Below are 19,549 nucleotides of genomic sequence, written 5' to 3' on the forward strand. Positions count from 1 at the left end.
ACTCTTCTCATCTCTCTTTTTATAGTTGCATGTTACTGAGAGATGTTTAAAGTCTTTCACGTACCCATGGACCACCATGAAAGTGTTTATTGTGCTCATGAGCATGCAGCTATGAAATCCCCTGTGCTTGTGGTGCTTGGATGTATGAGCTGGGTGGAACAGTGTTGTTACATTTTGTACAGTCCTTGAGAGTTATGTGGCTTGTATGGTTAAAAATCTACCTATGAAACGGTAAATTCCTCAGAGACTGAAGACTGATTATCTGTTACAGATTATTTAAGTCTAATTCCCCCTTGCCCAGCTCCATTTACAGCAGTAATCGTATTTTTAATGTTTGATAAAGTAGTATAATAACTCAATGTTAGATTCAGATCAGCACAGTATGGGTAGTGTGAAGCCCCTAGACACCACATGCGACATTCTTGTGTCTTGGGCTGCAGCGCCCTTTCACTTTTAATTTAAATTTCATACAAAAAAGCTGATTAGATTGGTATCTCTTCATGCGGCGTGTGTGTGTGTTTGGCAAGAGGACGTCAGTTCAGATCACCACGTTTGTTTTCCCACCCTGCCTGCTGAGCTAGCACAGAACACCCAGTTTCTAGGGGTGAAGGCGTAGCTTGGCAGTCTGGTCAGGTTCGGGGAGTACTTGTGGTGTTACAAGACCAGTTATGTATGTAAAGCCTGCAGGAGTTAATGGGAGTTTTTATTTATTGCCGTACGACTCTGCATCATTTGGAGATGCCACATGATCCAGACAGTCTGGGAGTTTCAGAAGAGGGTGGTCAGTGGGTGGCTGTACCGCTGTTTTCCTTTTGAGGCTCCAGCAAATCCATCCCCATACCTGAAACCGAGTCAGCAGCTGTGCTGCTGAAGCTGTGCCTGGGTACTGAGCACCTCCCCGAAATCTGAACACACGTTGGACGGGCTATTTGCTTTATTCGTGTGTTTCCTTCTCCTCCCCATTGCCTCGCTCACTTACTGTGATACCACAATGCAGCTGCTCAGCAACGGGTCAGGACTGTGCTAGCCAGTAGGACTGACTCCAGGTTTAGATTTGTTTTGATCTCTGAACCTTAAAGGTGGATGTCGTAATCTCTAATACTCAAAATGTGCTAATTTATCTTCTTACAATCTGTGAGAGCAGATCTGACGTGTAGCTGAAAGGAACTATCCTTTCTTGTCCTAGGAAAGCAGTCCCCCGCAGGTGAGTGTTGGTGAAAATGGGGGATACGAGAGACATCTGTCCTCACCTGGATTCCATAGGAGAGGTGACCAGGGATGATCTGCTGCTCAAATCCAAGGTACAAGGTGTTCTGGTTGACAGTCCTTTCCCTTTTAGCTATTGTGCATGGGTTTACATGTTTGCTTTTCAAAGAAAATGCTGCCTGTCTCTGTAGAGGAGAGGCAGAACCTCTTCTGCCAACGCTGGTGTACCCTGCACGTGTCCCATAAAGTAAGCCTTTGCCGACCCCACCTGATCTATTTCTCACTCTCATTTTATCCTGCTCAAATGTGTCACTTAGCTAAAACGCTGCAAAGTGTATATTTAATTGGAAGTGCAGTGTTAAGAAATTACAAGACCAGCCTCATGGTATTTAGAGAAGTTTCCCACTCTTGAAGGACTAGGTTACTTCAAAACCAAACAAGCAAACAAACCTTCTTTTATCATGAATATGCAGGGAACTTGCCAGTCTTGTGGAGCTGTGGGACCAAATCTCTGGGCTTGTCTGCAGGTAAAAATGGCTTGCTATTTGTGTGCATGATATGGTGGGACTTCTCTTTAATACAAGGGGTTTTTTAAAAAACCAAAGCATTGTACTGGAAAGAAAAAAGAGCAGAAAGCAGAGAGGGGGTTCACAGTAGAACTGTCCATCATTTTGTGATGGATTCCAAGGAATCTCCCTAGATTAAAGGCTGACGCTGTCAGAACATGCCAAGACGTAACAGTTCACTCCTCGTAGGGGATTGCCCCCTGGTAGTCCCAAAGGGAATGAATAAAACGCCCAGCAGTGACTGTTGGCTGGGTCCTGCCCTTGCGGGCAGCTGCGAGGGGAGGCTGCAAGCCTGAGACTGCAGAAGACGCTGCGCAAGGCGGCGAGGCAGATGGAAGTGACGGGGCGGGCGGGCGGGCAGGGGCAGTTTATTTTTACGCTGGAATGCCCAGGCATTTGGAGACTGCTCAGATGAGCTGCCCACTGGAGCAGTTGCCTTGGAAGGGAGCCTCTACGTGGGTGCAAACCCGCTTCCAGGTTTTCTTTCTTAAACCAGGCAATTCCAGTTACCCGTCTTATTCTGGGCCCTGAGTAAAAAGCAGGTTAGAAAACTGGCAAGGTCAGTTCTGAGGTTGCAGCTGCTGGTGGGACTGGAATTGCAGACTGGTTTGTGAAGGGTCTAATTTTTGTGCCCGTTGTGCTTTTGCTCTTTTCCCTCCCTAGATTGGTTGTCCTTATGTTGGTTGTGGGGAGTCCTTTGCTGACCACAGCACACTTCACGCGCAGGTGGGCTTTTCTCTGTTGTTCATCTTAGATTTTCCCCCTTACTTAATCCTCCTCTACCCTCTTCTCGTAGTCCAGTGCTTCAACTTGAGCCAGCTGTCAAATGAGAGTCGTTATTTCACCTTTCTAAATTTTAGGCCAAAAAGCACAACCTGACGGTGAACCTGACCACCTTCCGCGTCTGGTGTTACGCCTGTGAAAAGGAGGTGTTCTTGGACCAGCGGCTGGCCACGCACACGCAGTCACCGCCAGCGAAGTTCACTGAACCGGTGGGTCTGCGTCACGACGGGGCAGGGTCGAACGCTTGGCAGGGCTTTTGTTTACCCGTCGCAAAGTTAGCCAAGCCGTTCCTGCTGTTGTCCAGGCTTCTGCTGTGATAGGAACTCCTTCGTTGAAAGTGGCTACCTGTAGCCAGAGGACCAGGATCTCCCAGCAAGAAGACTTCCAGATGATCTGAATGTCCATTCTGACTTTATTTTTAACCTTTCCTAGCCCGTTTCGTGGGGCTTCTGTTCCTGGGAGGAACCACAATGGCTGTCACATCTTCATTTTCAGTGCACGGCCCCTGGAAGTTTTAGCTGTCAGGCCAGAAGCACGTGTCCTTGTGACACTGCTGCGTGCTCCTGGTGCCTCTCTTATCACGTGTACTGGAAGCAGTAATGGGACTATTTCCACTCGCTCCTTGCATTAGTGAGACGGGAAGACAGTGCGACTGGTTCTTCTCTCTCCAGAGTGCTGTTTAAAAGGCTGGCTCAATTTCTGTGTAAGATAATCTCTCTCACAACTCGTCTTTCAAAGCAGGCCCCTCACTGATGCTTGTTTCTCTGTCTTTAATCTAGGATTCTCCATTGCCTGCTCACCCTCTGAAAGCTGTTCCGATTGCAGTGGCTGATGAAGGCGAATCTGAATCAGAGGATGATGATTTGAAACCAAGAGGTAACTGCATCGAGTTGATGAAAGGGCTGTGAGGTAGCTCTGCAGTCTGTAGGACCTGCACTGAGAGGTTCCTAGGAGCCGAGGGTGGAGACTGCCTCTCCTTTGGGGAGGAACGTAGAAAGCAGCACGTCTAGAAAGTGTTTCATGCCTCTCTTGTTTGTGCTTTAGGCCTTACTGGAATGAAAAATCTTGGGAACTCCTGCTACATGAATGCAGCACTTCAGGCTCTCTCTAACTGGTAGGCATTTGGGCCTTTCAGTAGAGTCTTTGCTAGACTTCACTAAATATCAAAAGTGGCGCCTCTGAGCTGAGACCGTCGTGAGCCTTGCAAAGAGGCGTCAGCCAGGCTAGGTGCAGACCCATGTAGTGTTTGTTTTGGGCAACAGAAGTTTTACAGTAGGGAACTGAGGGAATAGCCAACTTGTGGCTACGTACAAGACTCGTGGTTAGGTGAGTGCTTGAGCTAAAACGTCGTCATTTCTATTGTGACAGAAATGTATCTATCGCATGGGAAGGCGTGTCCCATCCCTTCACTCTTTCTGACAACCCGTATCGTAAAATATGTGCTAGCCATTCCGAGAACGAATTCCAGGATCTCTTCTCCGGGCTGGGAACAGATTCAGATCAGCCCTTTTCATTTGTTTCGAGTTAGGAATCAAGTCGGCATTTGGAATCACTTCCTCCCGCGATGTAAAAACCAGTGTTTCAGCATGTTTCAACAAGACATGCATTCGAGTTTTGATAAACCCTTAAACAGCAGCAGAGGAGAAATTTCTGTGCACTGAATTCTTTTTGTTTCTTGTAGCCCACCTCTCACCCAGTTTTTTCTGGAATGTGGCGGACTGGTCCGTACAGACAAGAAACCAGCGCTGTGCAAAAGCTACCAGAAGTTGGTGTCTGAGGTTTGGCATAAGAAACGGTGAGTGGTCACTCCCTAATCTGATCTGGGCGGGTTTCGTAGTTACGTTGGGTCTGAAGTCTGGCATCAGCAAAGAGGAAATTTGATCTTCAGGGAGAAGTGCGTTGCCTAAGGCAGTCGGCTCAAACCCTGCGTAGATGGGTTTGCAGGGGTTCCCTCTCTCTCGGAGATCCCGTATCCTGCTACTGGTGATAAAATGGGCATATTGATGTCAGCGAAAAGAATACATTCTGAATGTTACAACTTCAAACAGGAAGAGATTATTTTTTTTGTAGAGCTTCCCTGCTGGCAATGGAGAAAAAATGATAGAGTAAGGGAATACTCGTGGCCATTTCTGAGTGTGGTGCATGGGCTAACCAGCACTTAACTGCACGGCTCTAGATGAGCAGAGGGATCGATGATTTGGGTGGAAAAAGCAATACAGAGATTTTTACGGAAGAGAGTGGAAAATGCAGGTGACGTTTTGGGAAATGTTCGCAATTTTAGACCAGTTCAAGGGTCGGTGTAGAATAATGCAGCTCTGTTTAAATCTGACCATGTCTGCTCTGTGCAATCAACTGGAAAAAAATCAACCCGGGAATTTAGATGGCATTGCCCGTTTGTTTCAGGTTAGTTGTTACCAGGGGATATGTATGATACAGAGCAAAAGTGAACTGTGGCTTTTTGGAAGAGAAGGCCGTAGGCTTTGAAGCAGTATAATATGTTGGTTTAATATCGGGTTTGATTTACCTCATTTGCTGGGTGGGCAGCCCACCCAGATTTTAAGACAGACATGGTGCTGCAAAATCAAACCAAGTAACTGACTGCAAAACCCTGCTCTGGAAAGAACCACTGGAGCCAATTCTGTCTCATCCCGTGTGACCTGCTCTCGGTGGTCCTGCTCTGGCAGGGGGGTTGGACTAGATGATCTTTCGAGGTCCCTTCCAACCCCTGACATCCTGTGATTCTGTGACAATTCGAAGCGTGGACAGAGCTTTAAATTGCACGTGCTCTAGGGAAGAGTCTCTCTCTGGAAGGACAGACTGAAATGACTGAGAGACTGAGTTTTCTGTCTCTTCATTTGTATGTCATCCAGCTAATAGAGAAATATATGCCCGGGCTTTGCAGGTGCCTAATTATCTTTTGTCCTCTTTAACTAGTTGCCACACCCTGTTCTGTGCCTTAACAAGACAAACTGGCTCCAGGCCTGATAAGCAAACTAACCTCTCTTTTGTTTTTGTTGTTTTTTTTTTTTTCCATATCTAAACAGCCCAAGCTATGTTGTTCCCAGCAGTCTGTCCCACGGAATTAAGCTCGTCAACCCCATGTTCCGAGGCTACGCACAGCAGGTGGGGCCTCCACAAACACGTGCCATTGTTCCAAAGAGGGTGGGATTTTTCTTTCTGCAGCGGTTGGTGCTTGTGTTCAGAAGGCAGAGCTTGAGCTCCCGGGTCATTCCCCTTTCGTGTCAGTATTATTGATCTGATAGAGCACTTGGGTGGGATTTAGGAGACCTGGGTTCTCTTCCAGGCTTGCTGGTACCAAATCAGTGCGTTTTCCTGTGTCAGCTTTCTCACCTCTGAAATTGTGATGGTCACCTCCTTTATAAAGGGCTTTGAGATCTATGGATACGTGCTGTATGAGCGTTAGGTATTATATATTCACGTCAGAGCTGAGAAACCTGGATAAATCCATACTAAAAAGTTAAAAATATGAATGTTTTATGTTCTTTTTCTGGGAAATTACAGCAAACTCAATCTTATTTAAAGATAGTATCTTTTTTTTTTCTTTGAAGTTTTTATCAGCGTATCTCTTGTGTTTATTCATTAGAATAAAACGTAAACATCAAACTATGATTAGAAAATTTACAAGAGAAGTGACAGTACATCTAACTGTGTTACTGACAGGAAATCAAAACACAGCATAAAAATAATGAGTAATGAAAGAACTTCTATATTTATTTTTGATATGAAGTACGTTGGATTGGAAAACTCTCAGCTGCAAAGAGGTAAAGTTGAAAGGAAGACGGGACAGGCTAAAAGCCAGACTTCCCTAAAATAACAGAAACATCATAATTAGCTTTCTGGAGTTGTCAAAATACCAAGTCGCTTTCCAGCAGGTCCTTTGAAGCCAACCTATCAGCTTTTTTACCATCTATTATGAATGTAGGAGCTTGCACCTCGACTGTATAGTCTTTGGTTTTTGGTTCCATTCCCTATTTATTAAAAATTTTAATCTGCTTTCTCTAAGAGAGGGCTTGCCAGGAGCAGAAGTCAGTGTTCATGGAATCTGTTTGTCTGTTCCCCACAGCCTGCTGCCTTCATTAGGTTTCTCCTTGTCTCTTGCCTCTTATCAGTGGTAACCCCCTGATAAATAAGCTCATGGTTTGCGTGCTGCGGCTGCTCGCTGGCTTTTCGCTGGCTTTCGGCTGAAGATGTTCAGATAAAAATTGAGCCTTTTATCATTTAGGAGTTAAAAACATTTACGTGGCAGACAGGCTTCTTGGTACATCGCCACGGCACTCTCTGTCTTGCAGAGGTGGCTGAGCTTTGTGGGCAGCACTGAAAGAGGCTGTGAATGGAGCCCCCTCCTCTTTCCCCCCCCCTCATTTGCCCCATTTCGGGATGGGTACTAACGTGGAATTACTCCTGGCTTTCAGGACACGCAGGAATTCCTGCGGTGCCTGATGGATCAGCTTCATGAAGAACTGAAGGAACCAGTTGTTGCAGAGACGAGGGATTTGGATACCAGTGACCAGGATGACAAGCGAGAGGGTGACCGAAGTCCTTCGGAGGATGAGTTCCTCTCCTGCGACTCCAGCAGTGACAGGGGGGAAGGGGATGGGCAAAGTCGGACCACAGGGGGCATGGGCAGCAGCTCCCTGGCAGAGACAGAGCTGTTGATCCAGGACGAAGCAGGGAGAGGGATCTCTGAGAAAGAGAGGATGAAGGACAGAAAGTTCTCCTGTGGCCATCGGCGCAGCAACTCGGAGCAGGTGGATGAGGATGCAGATGTTGATACGACTCTGATGCCAGTTGATGGCAGAGCCTCACCTGAGATGCTGCCAGCTCCCCGCTCTGCCAGCCCTTGTAGGACACCAGGTATACACCTCTTCCAGTCGTGTGATTTGCGAGCAGACGTGGTCTCATCCTGCACAGGGGCGGTGTGGCAGCGCAGTGGCAAACCCCACATAATGTGACTGTTCCTTCTGCGGGTTTCAAGAGATCTTGCATCCGAGATTTTCCTCGGTGTCCCTGGCAGTGGTTCTGCCTCTGTGCGCAATTGCTGCTGTAAGGACATGTGGTATGTGGGCCACAGAGGTGCTTAGGCAGGCTAAGGTGCTATGGAGGAAAGACTGCATCCTGAGGGCAGTAATAGCTGCCTCTGCCACACCTGCAGACACTGTAGTTATGCCTTTTCCTAATTTAAGAAAAAGGTTTTGTATGTGTACGTTGCTGTATCTGATAGGCTGGCCTGGGGAAATCCTCGCTGTGGAAGAGGCAGGGAAGAAGGTGTCTGTTACGGCTGGACCGTGAGCTTTGTGGAGAGAAAAGGGGGAGGCACAGTTTGTGCATTTCTGTGTCTTGGGGAAAAGAAATGAGCAGCAGTTAAGACGTAGGTGTGGAGTCACCTCAAACTGAACATATCCGATCTTTCAACACTTCTTTATATAAGAGCCTCACTCTGCCAACTGGCACTGAAGACAGCCATGCTGTTTGTGTGGATTAGGGATACAGGAGCAAGCTGTAAAACCTAATTAGTCATAAGTGTGAAAAAATGGCAGGGTTTTTTTTTATATGTAGTTATTAGCTGTTCAGTATAGCTCTGTATGCACTCTTATCCATGCACTGAGGGAGCTGTATTTGCCAACCTGTGCAAGCGGGATGGTTAATGGACACTGAACTGTGCATACTGGGAAAGAGTCTGTGCTGGAGTGCAGAGCTGGGCTGGCACTGACTGCAGTAGGATTGCCTTTCATAGCTGGGGTGTTCACCGGTGCTCTTCTCCCTCCTCATTTTCCCAAACAGAACCTGACAATGACGCCTACGTGCGCTGCTCCTCACGCCCCTGCAGTCCAGTCCATCATGAAATGCACTCCAAGCTCTCTAGCAGTCCTCCTCGCTCCAGTCCTGCCAGGCTTGGACCTTCCTACGTACTCAAGAAAGGTAGGGCAAAGAATGTATGCTGGGAGGCAGAGGAGGGAGCATGGAGAGGAGGAGAGGCTCGCTTACAGAAGAGAGGAGGAATCCATCGTGATTCCTGATTAACAGTTGTAGGAAATGCTGATTCCCCTGGACGTCAGTGCTTTCTAAAATAGTACCAGGCAAAGACGACAGTAAACCTGCAGGTAAAGTCAAGGTCTGGGCACAGCAGATGCTCTAGTGTGCTCTTACATCGGAGCCCAAAATGATTTCCATGTCTGCATCTGCATGATGTGTTTGTTATTAATAAAATGGCTATGAAGTCCCGGGCACAAGCTCTGTCCCTTTAGGGGAGCGTGGAGATGTGTAAACATTTGGCTGCCAGACTTGAATTTCATAGCACGGGGGCCAGAGAACTAAGATGATGTTACCAAGAGAGAGCTTCCTGCCTCCGGGACATCTCGGGCTCACAATAACAGCATTAGGGCTGCAGATGTCAGTCCGGTGCTGGGAGCATTGTTAGGCTTCAGAGTGGAGCCTGGCTTCTGTTGTTCTCAGACTGGTCTCTTCATCCCAAGCAAATCACACATCGAAATCCCTCAGCGTTGCATAGCCTGCAAACACAATGGCATGTGCTCACCCCACTGTCCCTACAGCTGTTCAGTAACGGCGTTCTTTCCTCAACTGCGTCCCAGCTCCTTGGCTGAGGTCAGCACAGCCACAGATGTTCTGGCCGGACAAAAAGCACTCTGTCCCCGTGCACGTGCGTGGGGGGAAGAGGGTTTGTTATTCCATAAAACTGCGTGTTTGGCCAGTCCTCTCCAGTGCAAGGCACCCCGGGGGACACATGTAAATGTCAGAGGGATCAAAAAAAAGCCAGGACAAAGTACCCAGGCAGGTGAGGGGCGAGACAAAGTGAAGTGTAAAGCTCAGAGCAAAATGTTGCAAGACCTCAGAAAAGCAGGGCCCCTCTGGCAGGGCCAGGCTTCTAAACATGTGGTAAGAGGATGGAGCAGGATTTCCAGTAAGATAGTTTCTGCCTGCTGGGAGCTGGCGTGGCTGTGTTGGTTCAGTTGGCTGCCTCCCCCTTTCTTGTACCGCCCGCAGCAGCAGCGTTCACGTCGGTTTACAACGGGCTGCGCTGTCTCACTGCCACGCGAGTGGCATCTGCACGTGCAGGACAGCACTTGTCCTGTGTTTCCTCTTGTGTGGCTGCATGACTCCGCTGAGGTGGGAGGCTGGGAGAGAGTTGCTGCATGATGGACCTCCCTTGTCTCTTTCAGCCCAGATGCAGGCTTCCGGGAAAAAGAAGAAAGAACTTCGTTATCGCAGTGTGATTTCGGACATCTTCGACGGCTCCATCCTCAGCCTGGTGCAGTGCCTCACCTGCGACAGAGTGAGTCGGCTGGTGGCTGTCGGTCAAAGAGCACAGTCTTCTGCCTTGTAGATCTCTCCCTAGGATATGGTGCTCCTATTCCCAAACACTGGGGGAAGCAGCGAGCCTGCTGAAATGACCATAGGTGGTGGTGGGAGAGGTGGGAGAAACCCGCCGTGCCAAGAAGTCCTGTTTCTCTGTAGGGGTCTGTTTGCTTGTCCGTGTTACTGAGTTTGCCTAGGAATAGCCCATTCACATGGGAAAACCGGTGCCAGTGCTACCAAAACCATCACAAAAGTCATCCTGCTGACAGCAGTGAGGAATAATTAGCCAGAGCGAGTTGCTCTGACTGCCAGCTCAGGTTTCTAGCCTAGACAAAACCCAAGCAGTGATAAAACACATTGAAGGTCAGGTCCCAGCTCCGTTACATGCACAGGAAACCCAGACCTCTTCCTCTTGGGTATTTCCAGGTTTCTACGACGGTGGAGACATTCCAGGACCTGTCACTCCCAATCCCAGGGAAGGAGGACTTGGCCAAGCTGCACTCTGCCATCTACCAAAACGTGCCAGCTAAGACGGGGGCCTGTGGGGACAACTATGCCTCCCAAGGCTGGATTGCTTTCATCATGGAGTATATCCGGAGGTGTGTTCCCTGGGCAGGACCCCTTTTCTCTGGGGTTTGCCCCACCATGCTGGAAGGCAGCTATCCCTAGCCGGTGGTGTTTACGGCGGGATGCCGATTGTAACCATTCCTTGGACAACAGTATGTGGTTCCTCACAGGTCTTTGAGCCTTTTCATGTCAACCAGTTGCTGCTGTTCCTCTGGTTCTGTCAGACACCTTGAGATCTCTTGTGCAGCTGATAATCCCTCACTTCTGCCTTTAGCTCACTCTTGCCCTCCAGACCAAATTCACTCCTAGCTTTCCAAATCATTCCTAGTTTTCCAAATCATTTCCAGCTTAAGCCATCACAACTAGGAACACCAGCTGACTGGAATCATGCTTTCCCCGCCCCTCTGGGCTGTGTGATGAGCTTAGGACCTACAGCTGGAAGGAAACCCATCACCCATTGGGGCTTTTGTATGCCAAAGGGTCCAGCTATTTTGTGTATAACTCTTTCTCTTAATCCCCTCTCTTCTGCAGATTTGTGGTGTCCTGTATCCCTAGCTGGTTTTGGGGTCCTGTTGTGACGCTGGAGGATTGTCTTGCTGCCTTTTTTGCAGCGGATGAGTTGAAAGGTGAGTTTTCTTCGTTGGGGTCTGACAGCATGAAACGGCCTCATGGAGGAGTGTGTCACATGCGTGTTGGAGGCGGATTAAATCCCCTGGAAAGCCTGCCTCAGCGTTTCACGTAGAGACTGGTGGTACCAAACCCAGTTGAGCATCTCTGAGCAGAAGGGAGTTCTCCCCCGTGCTCGGGGGTGCTGCTTTTTCATGCTGAACCTGGGCGAGAGCATCTTGAGCGAGGAGCAGACATAGCTGCTGGTTGGTTGTGAGCGCTGTGGCTCCTTAGTTTCTTTGCTTTCTCCATCGACCCCTTAAGCTCTAGAGGGCTCAGACAATTTGCTGTATTCGCGTGTGTGGCTCAGCAGTTTCTCTGCTGGCTGACTGCGTTCTCGTCTTGCCTCCGCTGGCAGAAGTGTCGGTTGGCCTCCCCAGGAGGTGGCTTAACACGGTTCCTCTGCACTGGGTGGAAATGCAGCCATAGCAGCGTTGTGTGCTCTGAGTAACTGCGTAATGGCTCTCTTCTCTTCATCTACAGGGGACAACATGTACAGTTGTGAACGGTGTAAAAAGTAAGTTTGCATTACCTGCATTGTATTTCTGGAACTTTCTTTCTCTGTACCGCTGTCAGACATTTTGCTGTGCCCTCTGCCTGGACGTTTGTTCTGCTGAGTGGCATTTAAAATCTGCCTTGCCTTACATTAGAGTTCTGGTCTGGAGAGGTCACTGAGCGCAGATGGGAAAAGTGCTGGCTACGGGGGGGTGGAAAGGACGAAGGAGGTGAACAGGGATGTGGCTTGGCAGTAGTGGAGCTATTGTGTTAGAAAGAAGAGGCATGACAAGCTGCTCGTGCCATCCTTCATTTGGGGAGGATGCTGCAAAGAGCCTGCATTTGTTGCTGCTCGCATTCAGGATTTGTCTTGGATTTCAAAGTCGAGCAAGACCCAGCCTTGCCTTTTGGCACCCCTTTGCTTTAGCGATTCCTCACAGCTGCTTTCTTTTTCTCCCTCAGACTGCGCAATGGAGTAAAGTACTGCAAAGTCCTCCGGCTGCCAGAGGTGAGTAAAAGCACCTTGTTTCCTCGTTTTCTTTAGCAGCCACTGAGGAGCTGAGGGGGCTAGAGGTAGAACAGAAATAGCAGTTGGTTTTGGTGGCAAAGTCCCGTATCTAGACCAGAAGAGACTTCCCCATTCTAGGCTGATAGGCCAGCAGCGTTCATGACTAACAGGCGAAGAATCCTGGCAAAGATGAGACGCGCAGAGATGTGCTGTTTTATCAGAATACCCACGGCAAAACTGCGCTTTGGCCTTCTCTGTCCTTGGTCTTTTAGATCCTTTGCATCCACTTGAAGCGGTTTCGGCACGAGGTGATGTATTCCTTCAAGATCAACAGTCACGTCTCCTTCCCCTTGGAAGGGCTGGATCTGCGACCTTTCCTAGCCAAGGAGTGCGTCTCCCAGATCACCACCTACGATCTCCTGTCAGTCATCTGTCACCATGGCACAGCAGGCAGTAAGTCCTGTGAGAACGGGCAGAGGTGAACAGGATCGAGAGGAGAGGGAGCAAAGCAGGAGCCCGTTCCAGGACTAGTCAGCACCTCTTCTGGGGTGAGGTGCAGCGGAAGGCCTGCCCCCTCCATTCCCAGGCTTGCTCAGCCTCTGCCCTTGGAAAAATGAACGGAGCAGCTTCTGACAGACCCCCCTGCGGCTGTTTCAGCCTCACCACTGGGTTGGCTCAAACCCTTTCCTGACGTTCACCGAGACGCCCTTTCCAAGGAAGGCAAATCAGGGTGACAATGCCAGGCTCCCCTCCTCCTGCAAAGCTTCCTGAAACAGGAATTGTGCCCTTTTTTTGGGGGGTGGGGCTCTCTCTGTCCTCTGCCAGCAGCAAATCCTGTTTGTGCTGCTGACCTTATCCCAGGCCTGACTTCTGTCTGCACTCCGAATCCCAGCAGCGTCCTGTTTTCCCTGTTCCAGGCGGGCATTACATAGCCTACTGCCAGAACGTGATCAACGGCCAGTGGTACGAGTTTGACGACCAGTATGTCACTGAAGTCCACGAGACGGTGGTACAGAACGCAGAAGCTTATGTCCTGTTCTACAGGTGAGCCGTGCCCTGGGTGCAGCAGGCCCCTGCTGGTCGCAGAATACCTAGAAATGCGTTTTGCAGGCTTAAAAGTTTTCAGGAATTGCTGAATTTTCTTTTCCCTGCTGAAGGAAAAGCAGTGAAGAAGCTGTGCGGGAGCGTCAGAAAGTTGTGTCCCTTGCCAGCATGAAGGAGCACAGTTTACTCCAGTTCTACATCTCTCGAGAGTGGCTCAATAAGTTCAACACCTTTGCTGAGCCTGGCCCCATCACCAACCACACCTTTCTGTGCTCTCACGGAGGTAAGGGAGCTGCTGGGCCGGGGGAGGGCAGCTCTGCGCTCTACCTTTTGTGCTTTAACCAGCGCAGGGGAAAAGCTCCAGCTGTCGCCCAGAAACAGCGGCCGCTGCAGTAGGATCTGCTGCTTGGGCAGGAACTCCAGCCCGCTCAGGGTAGGGATGAGACAGTCACCCCGTTGTCCTGCTGCTCAGCGGCCCCGAGGGATGTGTAGTGCTGGGAAACAACAGTTTTCAGATCTGTGTTTTTAGAAACCGACCTGTAGAAGGCAGGTAAGACAGCATTTATCTGCGTTACCCTCTCGGCAAGGTTGGCCTTGGGTGTTTGTTTGGAGAATGGAGCACATGCTACTGAAGGGAGCTGATACCACCTTCTGCTGTTCTGCTCCTTCATCTGTCACGCTGGGGAGCCCTCGTGCTTATACATCTCCAACTGGAAATGAAGCACTTGATTAGAAACTGAGGCCATGAATTGAGAAACCTCCACAGTTAACGAACTCTCGACTGTCTTCCATTCCGCAGAGGAAGCAGCTTCTGGAACCGGTTTTCAGCAAGGAAGATCTGCCCTGTTTTGTTTTGTGTCTTTACTCAGCAATGATGAGTTCCCTGGTTAACTCTGCCTCTTGCCTTTCCTCCGCAGGGATTCCTCCTAATAAATACCACTACATTGATGACCTGGTTGTGATTCTGCCCCAAAACGTGTGGGAATATCTCTACAACAGGTGAATACGGCCGTTTCGTTCTTTCTCCCAATGTGTTTTGGGGTTTTTTTGTTTCACACCTTGCACAGTGACGAAGAGGTAACGCCTTCCCAGGGCACCTTAAAGGCACCTGTGGACTGACAGAGACTGGTAGTTGGTAGAGCTTCCTAACCTAAGCCAGAGTGAGCTGTATCAGCGCGCAGTCCCAGAGCGATACTGTGACCCTCGCGGTGCTGAGGGAAGGCAGCACCCTCCAGTCAGCTGCGGGTGCCCCTCCTTCACCGGCTCTGTAGGGTGCAGGGCTGGGAAGCGTTTCCATTCTCTTGCAGTTCTCCATTCCCTTCCCTCTCTGCCCCTGCTCAGGTTCGGGGGCGGCCCTGCTGTGAACCACCTGTACGTGTGCTCCATTTGCCAAGTGGAGATTGAAGCGCTGGCCAAACGCAGGCGGGTTGAAATCGACACCTTCATCAAGGTTCGTGTGGGAAGCACCTGGAAGCAATGGGCAGAGGTGGGAAGTGGAGACCTGTCACAGAGAGTTAGTGGAAGACTCTTGCCCCGTGATCTACAGCACGGCCAGGAGACTGATCTTGGGGTTCCCCGGTGCTGGCAGCGCGGGGACGGGCAGCTGGAACACGGTCACGCCGTGCGGCTGCGTGCAGACACGAAGTTGGAAACCGCCCGAGTCCGTTGCCCGCTGTAGTGAGCAGGTCCAGGTGGTGAGGAAGGGGGTGGAATTACCGTGGGGTGGTTCTGCAGGACGGCAGGGCTGCCTTGCAGTTAATGGAAGGGCCCCCCTGGATCTCGGGAGTGACTAAATCCTTCCTGCGTGTCTCTGTTCTCCGCTCTCCCAGCTGAACAAGGCTTTCCAGGCGGAGGAGTCTCCAAGTGTCATCTACTGTATCAGCATGCAGTGGTTCCGGGAGTGGGAAGCCTTTGTCAAGGGGAAGGATAACGGTAAGAAGAGGGAGACCTCCGGAGTCTGTCAGGGGTGAGAGGGAGAATGGAAACCTGTTTGCCAGGTCTGGGTGAGCGCCGCGCCTGAGCGGTACGACTTGAGGCTGGTGGGGGTTCAGACACCAGGTCCCCAGGGGAGGGCAGAAAACCCCAGAGAGCCAGTGCAGGAAAGGAGCTGAATCTGGTGGCAACGTGGAAAGCGGAACGGTTTTGGGACGGGCTTGTTCTCCTCTTCCAGAGCCTCCCGGCCCCATTGACAACAGCAAGATCGCGCTCACCAAAGCGGGGGGCCACGTGCAGGTGAAGCAGGGTAAGGCCCGCGCCGGCTGCCTCGCAGCAGCGTTCCCAAGGGGCGAAGGAGGGTGTTGTGCCGGGGCTGGCTGTCCCCGGTGAAGCGGTCGCGGCGCGGGATGGTGTGGCAGAGGATGACGGGGCTCTGAGCGCGCCCCCTCGGTTCTCCCCTGGCAGCTCCTGCGTGACCAGCGGGCTGCTGTGACCTGTTGCAGGGAAGCCTGCAGCCCCCCCCGCCCCGTCTCCTGCTGCCGCTGCTCCCCAGGGCCCTTCCACCACTCCCCTTTGCCCAGCTTTGATCCCGTGTTGCTCCTGACTTGCCTTCACTCAGCACCGGCTGGGGTGCAGCTGCTGCAGTAGCATTGCTTGTGCTGTCCTCGCCTCTCACAGCCACCCTTTCCGCTTTTCTCCTCTCTAACCTTGATGGCAAAGCTCTGCTTCCCCTGCTTTGTGCTTTGACTGCCTGAAGTTGTCCCTCCTGGGACAGCTGCGAGGGGTATTTTCAGTCTCTCCCAGGCAGCGCAGCCCCAACTGCCTGGGGCTGGTGTGTCCGAGTGCATGTTTTTAAGCCCCTTTCGGGTTGTCTGAGCTCGTTCACTGCTGTGCCTGAGGCGGGGGGTCAGGCAGGCCCTGCTCTCATGGGCCGTGGCTGCTCAGTTCCTCTCAGGAGAAGGAAGAAGTGACCCCACAGCGGCCAGTGACACTGCCATGGAGGCCTGGTGGCTTCCAGCAGCAGGTGGCCCTGCGGAGGGCTGGTGGGGACACTGTGGCTACGGCCGTGCGGTGCAGAGCTGCCAGCGGGGTGGGAGATTCGGTGGGTCTGGACCGTGCAGCTGCAGGGACCACTGGTGCCTCGCTTGTCCTGGGGGCGAGCAGGGGCAGGGGGTTAGAGAGGACACCCTCGTGGCTGCGTGGCCCGAGGGCCTGCCGGCCGCGCGTCCGTCACGGCCGTCGTCCCTTTCAGGTGCCGACTACGGGCAGATTTCCGAGGAGACGTGGATCTATTTGAGCACGCTGTACGGCGGGGGCCCAGAGATTGCCATCAGGCAGAACGTGGCCCAGGTCCAAGAACTGGAAAACCTTCACGGGGAGCAGAAGATTGAAGCGGAGACGCGGGCTGTGTGATCTGTGCGGGTGGGGCAGGGAAGGTACGGCGCGGAGACGTCCGGGGGGGGTGGGAGGCTGGGGAGTCCTGAGGAGCCAAACCTCTCCCGTTGTCTGGTACGCGAAGGGGTGTGCAGCTCCCGCCGCCGCTGCTGGGGAAGGCAGGTGTCCTCCGCCAGCCTTTCACGTGGCTTTGAATAGAGGGGTGGTGCTGGGCACGACTGGGAGAAAAGCAGCTTCTCCGTAATTCCTCTCTGGATAACGCTGCGGTACGAGACTGCAGCCGAACTTCACCAGGAAATGTTTTGACCTTCTCCCTTTCGTTTGCTTACAAGGAACCAGCGCTCCCAGTTGCCCCCAGTGAACTGAGTCTCTGCTCCTTTGCAGGTTTTGCTTTTGGCACTTTTCTTTTTAACTCCTGGAGGATAATGAAACGTCATTTCTGCGGCCAGTGGGCAGGGTTGTAGCTAGAGAAACCCGTTTACTTGAAGCTGACTAAAGGCACGAGGTTCTGCTGGTAGTTTTGTGCTGGCGGGACGCAGCTGTCACAACTTCCTAGTTTTGCCCTTTATCCAATTCTTGCAAATTCAGGTGCAATCAACTAAGAAATTTTGAAAGAGGCTGTTTGGTTCTCCCCTAGCCCCTAAAGCCGCACCTTCACGGTCCTGCGGGATTTTGTTTCTCCTTGTATCTGATTTCACGTGGTCAGCACGTTTTTCAGAGAACAGAGCTGGAAGATGAGGCCTCCTTCCCAATGGCTTCCCACCGGACTCTTCCCGCTGAAGCTCCTGGCAGCTCTGTCGCCGTGGGACGCAGCCTTCCAGGGGGTTGGCTCCCGGGGCGGGACGCGAGCAGCTTAAACTCGGGGCTGGTCCTGGGGAGGCTTCGTTGGCGCGGGACACAGGCCGGCTCCGATGCAGACGCTGGGACTCTTGGTTCATAACCCCCTTCTCAGACTGACCCTGCTCTAAGCCAAGGTCTCTCCTCACGTCCGTGACGAGAAGCAAAGGGGGCGCACGCCGAGGACGAGGAGGAGCCCGTTTGTTCGCCCAGAGCCTGCTCAGCCGGGTCACGCTCAGGCCGTGCTGGGGAAGGGCCTGGCCGAGCAGGCCCCGGGCTCTTGAAGCAGTTTTTTAGGAAGGAGCTGCTTTCTGCCGCGTGCTGGGGTCGTGGCGGCTTCTCAGCACAGATGTCGTGTGTGCGCAGTGGCTCATTTAACGAACAGAAATAACTCGTTCCCCGACCCACTGCCACGGACGCAGCCAAGGAGCACCCGACAGCGGGCAGCGAGAGAGGCATGAAGACAAAAAAGGCTAAACGCTCCTTTTCTCAGCAGGGCTGTTCTTACCAGGCCTTTGTTCCTCTCCTAAGCCAGAAAGGCAACAGCGAGACCTTTGCGTGAGTGCAGTTTACTGGGAGCAGAGCAGAGGTGGCTTCTCTTGGGCTGGGGAACCAGACTGCGTGTTCCCGGTGCTGGAACCTGAATGATACCACAGCATCAGGTCTGTCCTTGGTGGAACCAGGCTCGGCCCGGGGCTGGGCCCTCCAGAGCTCCTCATGTAAGGGAGGGGGAGGGAAAGGCTGCTCTGCGACTTAGAAAATGGGAAAGGGCGTAGGACAGGGGAACTTAAAAAGAAAAATGTGGCCTTCTGATTTTTTTTTTTTTTTTTTTTTAGACCAAATGTTTGCTGCAAACAGCAACTTCTTCTTTAAAAAAAGTGACTGTAAATGGTTCAGCATGTTAATTTTCCTATCCTGTTTATTCAATACTTGTATATACCCAGCCAGGCCCGAGGAGAGGTCAGAGAATGAGCCACTGCTGGATTTCTCGTTGTTTTAAGCTGTCTTTGTTAGCCACTGCAGCCGCCTTCGAATCTGCTGCGGAGCCTGTAGGGCTGCATGTCGGTGTTGTCCGTGTCGTTCAGAGGATGCTGTACAGATTGTAATAACGCTCCTGTGCTTAAGTGTTACACTTTGTGCTGAAAAGGTGTTACAATAAATACATGTGCATTCAGCGTGTTGCTGCCTGCCTGGCGGGGGGAGAGGGGCTGACGGCTTCCAGGGAGCTTACGGTGTTCATGAAGAACAAATTTTTAAAAATTTAAAATTAAAAAAATAAATAAATCTTAACTTCCTGCTGCCCAGAGGCCTTGCAGTAACATCCTGAGGAGCAGAGAGCTGCGGTAGCCCGAGTCCACTGCATCCTACTGCGCTCGCTCAGCGGAGGGCGCCTGCTCCTCTCAGTCGCCGCTTCCAAAGACTTCACGTTTCTTTTTACCCGATTTCAGCCGAGTTTGTCTCAGAAAGCCCGTCCTGGCTGGAAGCACGTGCTCCCCAGGGCCAGCGCTGCTCTGAAAGCAACGTGCAAGGGAAGAAGGTTCATGGAGCTGCTGGAGGTTTCTAGAAGGCGGGGGTTCCGTCAGGCTGTTGGGGGGCTCCAGTGTCCTCACGGACACTTCGGGGGGGGCAGCTTTGCGCCAGGAAGCGCCGGGCTCTGGCCAGCCCGGTACCACCTTGTGCCCCCGTGAATCGATGGCGTTGCTCAAGGGGGCAGGCGAGAGGCGCGCTGCCGGCGGGGCTGCGGGACGGGAGCAGCTCGGTGCCAGGGCCGTGGCTGACACCGCGTTGGCCAAAGCCTGAACTGGCTGAAGAACTGGAGCCGGCGTGGGGTTAAGAACGTGCAGCTTGTTCTTTAGCAACTTGAAGTCAACCCTCAAAACTTGCATCTCACAAACAAACCCCGTCACCTCAGCAACTGAGAACAGCTCGAAATGTTCCAGGAGACGTTAACGAACGCCCTCCCCTAGGGAGGGGATTATTCAGTGTCTAGACAAAGAGCTCTAGTGCAGCTCTGGCCAAGCCATGGCTGTACTTTGTTACCCCCTGTCCGTTAAAACACTCAACGCTCAGCTCTGCATCGAGGTTTCATTTGAACTCCGACGGCAGCGTTGCTCTCTCTGACTCCCGCAGCGGGCAGCCACGGTATTTCTCAGCACACGTCTCGGAGGCGGCTCGCGTTGGGACCCGCTGCCACCGTGAGCCGACCTTTGTG

At 51.8% G+C, this 19,549-nt stretch overlaps 1 protein-coding gene across 1 annotated transcript; it reads left to right on the forward strand.

Annotated features, from left to right (window-relative positions):
- The first annotated feature begins 1,204 nt into the window (after positions 1-1,204).
- Positions 1,205-18,165, forward strand: USP20 (ubiquitin specific peptidase 20). The gene is made up of 24 exons (XM_009954972.2): positions 1,205-1,301; positions 1,680-1,733; positions 2,436-2,498; positions 2,633-2,764; positions 3,335-3,431; positions 3,600-3,669; positions 4,237-4,350; positions 5,600-5,678; positions 6,989-7,430; positions 8,358-8,495; positions 9,755-9,867; positions 10,317-10,489; positions 10,989-11,083; positions 11,607-11,640; positions 12,081-12,126; positions 12,399-12,579; positions 13,044-13,170; positions 13,284-13,453; positions 14,088-14,169; positions 14,512-14,620; positions 15,000-15,102; positions 15,341-15,412; positions 16,358-16,541; positions 16,885-18,165. Exons 1-23 carry the CDS (start codon positions 1,221-1,223, stop codon positions 16,516-16,518), a joined length of 2,736 nt encoding a protein of 911 aa, XP_009953274.1. The 5' UTR covers positions 1,205-1,220; the 3' UTR covers positions 16,519-16,541; positions 16,885-18,165.
- The last annotated feature ends 1,384 nt before the right edge of the window (positions 18,166-19,549 follow it).

The sequence above is a fragment of the Leptosomus discolor genome, chromosome 19 (genome assembly GCF_034619465.1).
Source record: "Leptosomus discolor isolate bLepDis1 chromosome 19, bLepDis1.hap2, whole genome shotgun sequence".
NCBI classification, from domain to species: domain Eukaryota; kingdom Metazoa; phylum Chordata; class Aves; order Leptosomiformes; family Leptosomidae; genus Leptosomus; species Leptosomus discolor.